Source organism: Pseudophryne corroboree, chromosome 7 (genome assembly GCF_028390025.1).
Source record: "Pseudophryne corroboree isolate aPseCor3 chromosome 7, aPseCor3.hap2, whole genome shotgun sequence".
Taxonomy (NCBI): Eukaryota; Metazoa; Chordata; class Amphibia; order Anura; family Myobatrachidae; genus Pseudophryne; species Pseudophryne corroboree.
The window spans coordinates 245,047,276-245,059,896 of record NC_086450.1 but is presented as its reverse complement, the minus strand read 5'-3'; the positions used below and the strand labels follow the sequence as shown (position 1 = coordinate 245,059,896).

General features: G+C 45.2%; 1 protein-coding gene across 1 annotated transcript in view; it reads left to right on the top strand.

Moving 5' to 3' along the window:
- Window positions 1-7,110: 7,110 nt before the first annotated feature.
- The window catches only part of MYLK (myosin light chain kinase), a 1,073,187-nt gene continuing 1,067,676 nt past the window's right edge, over window positions 7,111-12,621 (top strand). Inside the window, exon 1 of the mRNA XM_063934067.1 lies at window positions 7,111-7,260. Within this exon, the coding sequence (XP_063790137.1) occupies window positions 7,111-7,260 (150 nt within the window). The remainder of the gene's footprint in view (window positions 7,261-12,621) is intronic.

Below are 12,621 nucleotides of genomic sequence, written 5' to 3'. Positions count from 1 at the left end.
GTGCATCATTGCACAAGAGTCCTGGTAAAAATGGTGGCTTATTACGAAGCGCTTCCATTCGGCAGATTTCACGCAAGAACTCTTCAGTGGGATCTGCTGGACAAATGGTCCGGATCGCATCTTCAGATGCATCAGCGGATAACCCTATATCCAAGGACAAGGGTGTCTCTCCTGTGGTGATTACAGAGTGCTCATCTTCTATGCCGCAGATTCGGCATTCAGGATTGGATGCTGGTGACCACGGAGGCCAGCCTGAGAGGCTGGGGAGCAGTCACACAAGGAGTGTGATCAAGTCTGGAGAATTCTCTCCACATAAATATACTGGAGCTAAGAGCAAATTTATAATGCTCTAAGCTTAGCAAGACCTCTGCTTCAAGGTCAGCCGGTATTGATCCAGTGGGATAACATCACGGCAGTCGCCCACGTAAACAGAAAGGGCGGCACAAGAAGCAGGAGGGCAGTGGCAAAACTGCAAGGATTTTTCGCTAGGCGGAAAATCATGTGATAGCACTGTCAGCAGTGTTCATTCCGGGAGTGGACGACTGGGAAGCAGACTTCCTCAGCAGGCACGACCTCCACCCGGGAGAGTGGGAACTTCATCGGGAAGTTTTCCGCATGATTGTGAACCGTTGGGAAAGACCAAAGGTGGACATGATGGCGTCCCGCCCGAACAAAAAATGGGACAGGTATTGCGCCAGGTCACGAGACCTTCAGGCGATAGCTGTGGACGTCCTGGTAACACCGTGGGTGTAACAGTCGGTGTATGTGTTCCCTCCTCTGCTTCTCATAACCAAGGTATTGAGAATTATAAGACATAGAGGAGTAAGAACTATACTCGTGGCTCCGGATTGGCCAAGAGGGACTTGGTAACCGGAACTTCAAGAGATGCTCACAGAGGACTAATGGCCTCGGGAGCTAAGAAGGGATTTGCTTTCAGCAAGTACCATGTCTGTTCCAAGAGGAACCGTGGCATCGGCCTTTAAGAAAGGACCTGCTCCAGCAGGGACCTTGTCTGTTCCAAGACTTACCGCGACTGCGTTTGACGGCATGGCGGTTTGAACGCCGGATCCTAAGGGAAAAGGCATTCCGGAAGAGGTCATACCTACCCTGGTCAAAGCCAGGAAGGAGGTGACCGCACAACGTTATCACCACATGTGGTAAAAATATGTTGCGTGGGTGAGGCCAGGAAGGCCCCACGAAAAAATTTCAACTAGGTCGATTTCTGCACTTCCTGCAAACAGGAGTGTCTATTAGCCTCAAATTGGGGTCCATTAAGGTTCAAGTTTCGGCCCTATAGATTTTCTTCCAGAAAGAATTGGCTTCAGTTCCTGAAGTCCAGACGTTTGTCAAGGGAGTATTGCATATACAGCCCTTGTGTGCCTCCAGTGGCACCGTGGGATCTCAACGTAGTGTTGGGATTCCTCAAATCATATTGGTTTGAACCACTCAAATCTGTGGATTTGAAATATCTCACATGGAAAGTGACCATGCTGTTGGCCCTGGCCTCGGCCAGGCGATTGTCAAAATTGGCGGCTTTGTCTTACAAAAGCCCATATTTGATTTTCCATTCGGACAGGGCAGAACTGCGGACTCGTCCCCAGTTTCTTCCTAAGGTGGTGTCAGCGTTTCACCTGAAACAACCTATTGTGGTGCCTGCGGCTACTAGGGACTTGGAGGACTCCAAGTTGCTAGACGTTGTCAGGGCCCTGAAAATATATATATATATATATATATATAATTCCAGGACGGCTGGAGTCAGAAAGTCTGACTTGCTGTTTATATTGTAGGCACCCAAAAAGCTGGGTGCTCCTGCTTCTAAGCAGACTATTGCTCGTTGGATTTGTAGTACAATTCAGCTTGCACATTCTGTGGCAGGCCTGCCCCAGCCAAAATCTGTAAATGCCCATTCCACAAGGAAGGTGGGCTCATCTTGGGCGGCTGCCCGAGGGGTCTCGGCTTTACAACTTTGCCGAGCAGCTACTTGGTCAGGGGCAAACACGTTTGCAAAATTCTACAAATTTGATACCCTGGCTGAGGAGGACCTGGAGTTCTCTCATTCGGTGCTGCAGAGTCATCCGCACTCTCCCGCCCGTTTGGGAGCTTTGGTATAATCCCCATGGTCCTGACGGAGTCCCCAGCATCCACTAGGACGTTAGAGAAAATAAGATTTTACTTACCGATAAATCTATTTCTAATAGTCCGCAGTGGATGCTGGGCGCCCATCCCAAGTGCGGATTGTCTGCATTACTTGTACATAGTTATTGTTACAAAAAATCGGGTTATTATTGTTGTGAGCCATCTTTTTTAGAGGCTACTTCATTGTTATCATACTGTTAACTGGGTTCAAATCACAAGTTGTACGGTGTGATTGGTGTGGCTGGTATGAGTCTTACCCGGGATTCAAGATCCTTCCTTATTGTGTACGCTCGTCCGGGCACAGTACCTAACTGAGGCTTGGAGGAGGGTCATAGGGGGAGGAGCCAGTACACACCATGTGATCCTAAAAGCTTGCTTTTGTGCCCTGTCTCCTGCGGAGCCGCTATTCCCCATGGTCCTGACGGAGTCCCCAGCATCCACTACGGACTATGAGAAATAGATTTATCGGTAAGTAAAATCTTATTTTTCCTCTGGAGGATAGGAAAAAATGGGGAAATCCACCGATAGGGGGCCCATCAGTCTCTAGGCTGTCATGAAAAATTGTATTGCCTGTCCCTGGTGCAGCCTCCCTAAAAGACACCGCTGATTGTAAAATTGAGACTACACTCAAATCATTTTACACAGCTGCTGGGGTGGCCCATGTCTAAATGGTCAGGTAACCTAATTGAGGTGTTAGATTCCTTGTCTAGGGAGGATGTTGTTTTACTCCTGCAGCATATACAGGACTCTGCGAACTTTATGGTGGAAGCCATAAAAGAGATAGGCTTGCTAAATGCATGCATCACCGCTATGGCAGTGTCAGCACGCAGGGGCTTGTGGTTACACCAGTGGACTGCTGACACGGACTCCAGGAAAGGCGTGGACGGCCTACCATTCACAGGAGAGGCCTTCTTTGGAGATTAACTAGACAAATGGATCTCCAAAGCTACTGCGGGTAAGTCTACGTATCTTCCTTCCGCAGCTCCCCCAGCTAGAAAAGCTTATTCAGCTTCAAATTTACAGTCCTTTCGCATGGCCAAGATTAAGAGCAAATCAAGAGGTGCTTCTACGGCCTCCAGAGGTGCAAGATGTAAACCACGTAAACCAGCAACTGCAGGTGCTCAGGAACAGAGCTCAAGCTCTGCTTCCTCAAAGCCTTCAGCATGACGGTGGACCGCGATGCCTGGAGGGCTGTCAGGTGGGAGCCCAACTAAAATTCTTCAGTCACATCTGGTCAAGTTCGTGCTGGGATCCCTGGGTCATAGATCTTATTTCCCAGGGATACAGACTGGAGTTTCAAGAGCTCCCACCTCACATATTCTTCAAATCAGGCTTACCAGTTTCACAAGAGGCAAGTATAACTTTACAGCATGCCATCCAAAAACTGGTAAAGACTCAAGTCATTGTTCCAGTTCCACCTCATCTGCACCACAAGGGGTAGTATTCTAACTTGTTTGTAGTACCGAAACCGGACGGTTCGGTACGGCCTATTCTGAACCTCAAGTCTTTGAACCCGTTCTTAAGAGTGTTCAAGTTCAAGATCTAGTCTCTGAGCGGTGATCTCAGGTCTGGAGGAAGGGGAATTCCTAGTGTCTCTTGATATCAAGGAGGCGTACCTTCACATTCCGATCTGGCCGCCTCATCAGGCTTACCTACGGTTTGCACTGCAGGACTGTCACTAACAGTTCCAGGCCCTGCCATTTGGTCTCTCCATGGCACCAAGGGTATTCACCAAAGTGATGGCAGAGATGATGTTTATACTTCGCAAACAGGTAGTGAATATAATTCCGTACCTGGACGATCTTCTGATAAAGGCGCCGTCCAGGGAGAGGTTGCTGGACAGAATTTGTCTCTCAACCAAACTTCTCCAGGATCACGGGTGGATTCTGAACCTTCCGAAACCTCATCTAGAGCAAACACGGAGGCTTCCTTTCCTGGGAATGATACTGGACACGGAGTCGCAGAAAGATTTCCTTCCGTAGGAAATGGCATTGGTAATCCAGTCCATGGTTCGGGATGTCCTGAAGCCAACCCGTATATCAGTGCATCTATGCATTCGCCTTCTGGGGAAAATGGTGGCCTCTTACGAGGCGCTTCAATACGGAAGGTTTCATGCAAGACCCTTCCAGCTCGATCTGTTGGACAAATGGTCCGGATCGCATCTTCACATGCATCAGAGGATCTGTCTGTCGCCATAAACCAGGTTCTCCCTTCTGTGGTAGCTACAGATTTCTCATCTTGTCGAGGGTCGGAGGTTCGGAATTCAGGACTGGATTCTGTTAACCATGGACGCAAGCCTCAGAGGTTGGGGAGCGGTCACCCAGGGTGTGCAGTTTCAAGGGAGATGGTCAAGTCAGGAAGTCATCCTTTCAATCAACATTCTGGAACTCAGGGCCATACAAAATGCCCTTCTGCAGGCCTCAGATCTTCTTCAAGATCGGGCCATTTAGGTTTAGTCAGACAATGTGATGGCAGTGACGTACATAAACCGACGGGGCAGAACGAAAAGCAGAGCAGCAATGTCAGAGATGTCAAGAGTTCTCCTCTGGGCAGAAATAAAATGCTGCTGTCTTCATTCTGGGAGTAGTCAACTGGGAAGCAGACTTCCTCAGCAGACACGATCTGCACCCAGGGGAGTGGGGCCTTCACCCGGAAGTGTTCAGGTGCTTGACACATCGATGGGGTTACCCACAAATCGACATGATGGCCTCTCGTCTCAACAAGAAACTCAAGCGGTATTGTTCCAGGTCGAGAGACCCACTGGCAGTGGCGGTAGACACTCTGACGACTCCATGGGTCTATCAGATGGTGTACGTGTTTCTTCCACTTCCTCTGATCCCAAGAATTCTAAAAAGAATAAAAAGGGAAAAGGTTCAAGCAGTACTTATTGCTCCGGACTGGGCAAGAAGGGCCTGATACGCAGACTTTCTGGAGATGCTACTCGAAGATCCGTGGCCTCTACCTCTTCACGAGGATCTTCTGCAACAGGGCCCGTTCGTCTATCAGGACTTACCATGGCTATGTTTGATGGCATTGAAGTTGAACGGCTGATTCTAGCCAGAAGAGGGATCCCTAACATATCCCAACTATGATCCAAGCCAGGAAGGGGGTAACGTCTAAACATTACCACCGTATTTGGAAGAAATCCGTCTCTTGGTGTGAGAGCAAAAATTATTCTGTTTTGGACTTTCATCTTGGACGTTTCCTGCTTTTTCTGCAGGCAGGTCTGGATGTGGGCCTACGTCTGGGCTCCATAAAAGCCCAGATTTCGGCCGTGTCCATTTCCTTTCAAAACAAATTGGCTTCTCTCCCTGAGGTCCAGACGATCTTGAAAGGTGTTCTGCACATCCAACCTCCCTTTGAGCTTCCCATGACACTTTCAGATCTCAATTTGGTGCTGCAGTTCCTTTAATCGGACTTGTTTGAACCATTCGGTGGACGTAAAATATCTTACGTGGAAGACTGTCATACTGTGGTCTTGGCTTCAGCAAGATGTGTGTCGAAGCTGGGTGCTTTGTCTCACAAAAGCCCTTATTTAATTTTTCACGAGGATAGAGCTGAACTCAGAACTCGTCAGCAATTTCTTCCTAAAGTGGTGCTGCATTTCACATCAACCAACCTATTGTGGTTCCGGTTGTCACCGACACCTCTGCTACTTCAAAGTCTTTGGATGTTGTGAGGGCTTTTAAGGTATACGTAAATTGGACAGCTCGCCACAGGAATTCCGACTCGCTGTTCGTTCTCTATGATCCCAATAAAATTGTGTGTCCTGCTTCAAAGCAGACAATTGCACGCTGGATCAGGCTCACTATCCAGCATGCTTATTCCACGGCAGGTTTGCCGGTTCCAAAATCTGTACAGGTCCACTCTACTAGGTCGGTCGGTTCTTCCTGGGTGGCTGCCCGGCGTGTCTCGGCTTTACAGCTCTGCCGAGCGGCTACATGGTCTGGTTCGAACACGTTTGCGAAGTTCTACAAGTTCGATACTTTGGCCTCTGAGGACCTTCAGTTCAGTCAATCAGGTCTGCAGTAACCTCAGCACTCTCCCACCCGGTTTGGGAGCTTTGGTACATCCCCATAGTACTAAATGGAACCCCAGTATCCTCTAGGACGTAAGAGAAAATAGGATTTTAATTACCTACCAGTAAATCCTTTTCTCGTAGTCCGGGTGAGGATACTGGTAGGAGGGGCATAGAGGGAGGAGCCAGCCCACACTATCAAATTCTTAAAGTGCCCATGGCTCCTAGTGGATCCGTCTATACCCCATGATACTAAATGGAACCCCAGTATCCTCTACAGACTACGAGAAAAGGATTTATCGGTAGGTGATTAAAATCCTATTTTTAGCATACCTCCCAATTTTAGAAAATTGGGGGGAGGGACACAAACTCACAGCTCTGAAATAAGGGGGCATGATGTCATGGGTAGGGGCATGGCCTCGCAGAGGTGCCAAGTCCCCGTTTTCGCCACTGTCCCTCCATCCCAGTGTATTCACTACTGCTCTGCTAAGAAGAGCAGCGAGTGAGAAAGTGTCTCCCAAGTTCCCCCAAACGTGGGACACTGCGACCCACAGGTGGGACAGAGGGACAGTCGTAGAAAAACGGGACTGTCCCGACAAAATCTGGACAGTTAAGTAGTATGGTTTTAGGATAATTTCTATTTACTACAGTAGTCTACATGTCTGTTGATGGTATCATCCTACATTATTATTCATTTCATATTGACCGATACATACAGTATGTTGGGAGATATAATCAGCAATTACAACAACATCTTTGTTACAACATTTTATGTAATCACAATATTAATATACATGTTGGTGTTTGAGTGATGTCTGTTCTCAGTAACTAAGGAAACTTCTGTCAACTATATAGTAAACTATTTTATCATTCAGACTTCTGTCACTCTATAAGAGGGTTTTGAATAATTTGAGAAATTTAATAATCTGCATTTTCTTCTTTTCTGGGATGCAGCGATGGCAGATGTGAAACTTGTCTCTAAGGCTTCTGTGACCATGGATGATTCCAGTATGAATTCATTTCTTCCCCGAGCAGCACCAGCTTTTACTCTGCCACCCAGGAACAGCCGCATCTCTGTGGGCAGCACAGCAAGGATCGATGGCAAGGTATCCACTGTATGACCTGACTGCAAACTAGGGAGGGTATAGTTACTAAAGTGCAGGTTTTTAGAAGTGGAAATGTTGCTCATAACAAACAATCAGATTCTACTTATCATTTAGCTAGCACCTTCTAGAAAATAATAGCTAGAATCTGATTGGTTGCTATGGGCAACATCTCCACTTCTAAAAACCCGCACTTCAGTAAATACCTAGGTAGTTTACCTTTCTGAAATTGTTTATATAACTAGACACCCATTGGCATCTGACATTGGCAGCAATAATTACAAATAGCATTAATCCCAAACCTTAAAGTTTAAATGAAGTTCCCATATACAATATTTCTTGCACTTAGCCAAATAGATATAAGTAGTAATGGGGTTCAGCAGGCTATTAACTTTAAACAAAAAAAAACAAACAATACTTTTCATAAACTATTGATACTACTCATTTTTCTTATTTCTACAATTGATTTTAGCCAAAATAACAATACTTTAGCTATTTTAAAGGCCCATACACACTAGTCGATAAAGTAAACAACATTGCTCATTTTGACCCTTCCTGAGTGACATTGTTTACTATATCAATTACTGTAGTGTGTACGCTGTAAACGGCGAGCGATGCAAGGCCCCGTGGATCGTTAACATCCCTCGGTCTCTGCCATGCATGCAGCTCAATTTGGACTCATCATCCAAAGCTGTATGCTCTGGCCAGCCACGGCATTACATCACTGTGCAATGTCGCTAGCGAGTATGCCTGCCGTCAGGTGGCCCGGCCTGGGAGGGGGACACACTAGGGGATGTCGCTCACTGAGCACATCGCCTAGTGTGTAACCACATTTACTATTATTATTACAAACTGGTCTTACTTATACTAAATAAGTGGCCACTGATTCGTTGGTGCACATGGATATCACATGCAAACCCAGGGCTTCGTTTTTAGTAACCATTGTGATCTATTGCTGAGGCTTATTAAACTATTTTAAAAAATTAGGTCACTTAGCGTAAAGTTAGTTTGTTCCAATTCAAATTCACTGAGAGCCAAAGATCTCAAGGCTGCATAGATACTGTCACTACTATTACATCATACAGTCTATTGTAGTATATTATAGTGTCACTGTTGACTTAGTATTGTTACAGGTCCCTTCCTAAATAGTTCGGGGAGTCCAACTTTAAAGGAAAGTCAATAACTATGACTGTATTTTAATCTAAGAACCAAAAAATGACTGTTTTGCGCTAAAATACTAAATGGTGCATATATGAATGAAACCTCCTGTATAATATATAACCATCTGATTCATTTATTCAATAAAAAAAATATATATAAAAAGATTGGGTAACGTTCTGCTTTTACTATATAGAATTCATGTACAGTTGTGCTCATAAGTTTACATACCCTAGCAGAATTTGTGATTTTCTGGCCATTTGTCAGAGAATATGAATGATAACTCACAAACTTTTCTTTCACTCATGGTTAGTGGTTGGGTGAAGCCATTTATTGTAAAACAACTGTGTTTACTCTTTTTAAATCATAATGACAACAGAAACTACCCAAATGACCCTGATCAAAAGTTTACATACCCCAGTTCTTAATACCGTGTATTAACCCCTTTAACATCAATGATAGCTTAAAGTCTTTTGTGATAGTTGTGTATGAGGCTCTTTATTTTCTCAGATGGTAAAGCTGCCCATTCTTCTTGGCAAATAGTCTCCAGTTCCTGTAAATTCTTGGGCTGTCTTGCATGAACTGCACGTTTGAGATCTCCCGAGAGTGGCTCAATGATATTGAGGTCAGGAGACTGAGATGGCCACTCCAGAACCTTCACTTTATTCTGCTGTAGCCAATGACAGGTCGACTTTGCCTTGTGTTTTGGATCATTGTCATGTTGGAACGTCCAAGTACGTTCCATGTGCAGCTTCCGGGCTGATGAGTGCAAATTTTCCTCCAGTATTTTCTGATAACATGCTGCATTCATCTTGCCATCAATTTGGACCAAGTTTCCAGTGCCTTTGTAGCTCACACATCCCCAAAACATCAGCGATCCACCTCCGTGTTTCAAAGTAGGAATGGTGTACCTTTCATCATAGGCCTTGTTGACTCCTCTCCAAATGTAACGTTTATGGGTGTGGCCAAAAAGTTCAATTTTGGTCTCATCACTCTAAATGACTTTGTTCCAGAAGTTTTGAGGCTTGTCTCTGTGCTGTTTGGAGTATTGTAAGCGGGATGCTTTGTGGCATTTGCGTAGTAATGGCTTTCTTCTGGCGACTTGACCATGCAGCCCATTTTTCTTCAAATGCCTCCTTATTGTGCATCTTGAAACAACCACACCACTTTTTTTCAGAGAGTCCTGCATTTCAGGTGAAGTTATTTGTGGATTGTTCTTTGCATCCCGAACAATTTTCCTGGCAGTTGTGGCTGAAATTTTTGTTGGTCTACCTGACCGTGATTTGGTTTCCACAGAATCCCTCATTTTCCACTTCTTAATTAGAGTTTGAACACTGCTGATTGGCATTCTCAATTGCTTGGATATCTTTTTATATCCCTTTCCTGTTTTATACAGTTCATTACCTTTTCCCGCAGATCCTTTGACAATTCTTTAGCTTTCCACATGACTCAGAATCCAGACACGTCAGTGCAGCACTGGATGAAAGATGCAAGGGTCTGTCAGGAAGGCCAGAAACTCACTGACCTTTTATACACACACACTGATTACAAGCAAACAGATCACAGGTGAGGATGGTTACCTTTAGTAGCCATTCAAACCCGTTTGTGTCAACTTGTGTGCATGTTATCAGGCCAAAATCCCCAGGGTATGTAAACTTTTGATCAGGGTCATTTGGGTAGTTTCTGTTGTCATTATGATTTAAAAAGAGTAAACACAGTTGTTTGACAATAAATGGCATCACCCAACCACTAACCATGAGTGAAAGAAAATTTTGTGAGTTATCATTCATATTCTCTGACAAATGGCCAGAAAATCACAAATTCTGCTAGGGCAGGCATGTCCAAACTGCTTCCCTCCAGCTGTTGAGAAACTACACATCCCAGCATGCCCTGACACAGCTTTAGCATTCTCTGACAGCAAAACTGTGTCAGGGCATGCTGGGATATGTAGTTTCACAACAGCTGGAGGGCCGCAGTTTGGACATGCCTGTGCTAGGGTATGTAAACTTATGAGCACAACTGTATACAAGTCATCAAATACTTTTCCTAATTGCTGTAACAATGGAAAACACCTGATATATATTACCACATGTAGTATGAATACTTATGCACACTCTGGGTTGTATCCAATCTTAAGTATACATCTTTCATAAAAAAGTGCAATTTAACTTTAAAATGTTATCCATATAGATATTGTAGAAACAACTGTGTTTAAAGATGCTGTCCCAAATGTGGTTACCACTCATATGCTGTATGCACACAGCTTATTGTTCCATGATATATATGTTTCTTAAAATGGTATGAAAACTTTTGCACACTCGTATGCTTTTCAGTTTTAAGGTGCAGTCTCTTGAATATACAAGCAGTGGCACTAAGTATGGTGTCCCCCCACGTTATGTGCAAACGATCCTAAGAGCACTTGTCCCGTAATGTGATTGCTGCTTATGTGCCATGTATGGCAGCTTTCCACTGCAGCCCAACTGGGATCTTGCGCTGCACTCAGCGGTATGTGGTGCTGTCGCTCACCCGTCTACGTCCTCTTAACAGAGCACGGAAAGCTGGAGCCACTTGTATACGGACGGCTGTGCAGATCTGACTCTCCCCGCCAGCTGACTGGCCGCGTCCTCATTGCAGAAGACCCCGCTGGCGGTTTCTGATTTAAGGAGTCACGTTTGGCCGTCCTTGGTTCTCAGCTTATGGACCAGATCACCATCAGTTGTAGAAATTTGTAGAATGATCAGCAAATTCTCCTTCCTTCTTTTTGGAGTTCTGTATTTTAATCTACCTATGCTCCACGGAATATGTATTAATTAAGTTGGGCACATACCTGTGATGGTGCGACCCAGCGATGCAGTGTAACAGTATACCGCATATCCGTACACACTACGCAATCTGCTGTACAATGGCGCAATATATCATTGCATGATTTCACAGTGTCATCCGTGGAATCATCCCATCTGATGTGCAGCACATCAGAAGGGACGATGTGACCAGCCAATTCATCAAACAATGAATTGGTTGTATTTGAGGGTACACACTATACAATCGTCCTTGCAATCCATTATAGTATAGTGTGTACCTAACTTTAGTCCGCAGAGAGCGTAATACATTGATATTATAAGTAGTGATGAGCGGGTTCGGTTTCCGAGAAACAGAACCCACCCGAGCTTTACCTTTTTTACACGGGTCCGAGCAGACTCGGATCCTCCCGCCTTGCTCGGCTAACCCGAGCGCGCCCGAACGTCATCATCCCGCTGTCGGATTCTCGCGAGATTCGGATTCTATAAGCAGCCGCGCGTCGCCGCCATTTTCACACGTGCATTGGAGATGATAGGGAGAGGACGTGGCTGGCGTCCTCTCCGTTTAGTAGAAGTCAGAAGACAGTTGATTTGATTGCTTGTGCTTGTTTATTACTATAATTGTGGGGAGGATTGGGGAGCAGCTGTTAGGAGGAGTACAGTGCAGAGTTTAGTTTTTTTTATCCGTTCTCTGCCTGAAAAAAACGCTCCATACCATATCTGTGCTCAGTGTGCTGCATGATATATCTGTGCTGAGTGCTCACACTGCTTAATTGTGGGGACTGGGGAGCAGCTATAGCAGGAGTACAGTGCAGAGTTTTGCTGACAGTGACCACCAGTATACGTTTGTCTGCCTGAAAAACACTCCATATTTGTGCTGCTTTATTGTGGGGACTGGGGACCACCAGTATAATTAATATTATATATAGGAGGAGTACAGTGCAGAGTGCACTGCTGTACCTACCTCTGTGTCGTCATCCATTAAGTATACTATCCATCTACATTCCTATACCTGTGGTGCATTTTAGTTTAGCAGTTTGCTGACAGTGTCCACCAGGTCCAGTATACTGTATATAGCAGTACGGTAGGCCACTGCGTGCTGTGTACCTACCTCTATGTCGTCACTCGTCATCCATAAAGTATACTAGTATCCATCCATCTACATTGTATACCTGTGGTGCCTTTTTTTTAGACTAGTTTAGCAGTTTGCTGACAGTGTCCACCAGGTCTAGTATACTGTATATAGCAGTACGGTAGGCCACTGCTGTGTACCTACCTCTGTGTCGTCACTCGTCATCCATAAAGTATACTAGTATCCATCCATCTACATTGTATACCTGTGGTGCCTTTTTTTTAGACTAGTTTAGCAGTTTGCTGACAGTGTCCACCAGGTCCAGTATACTGTATA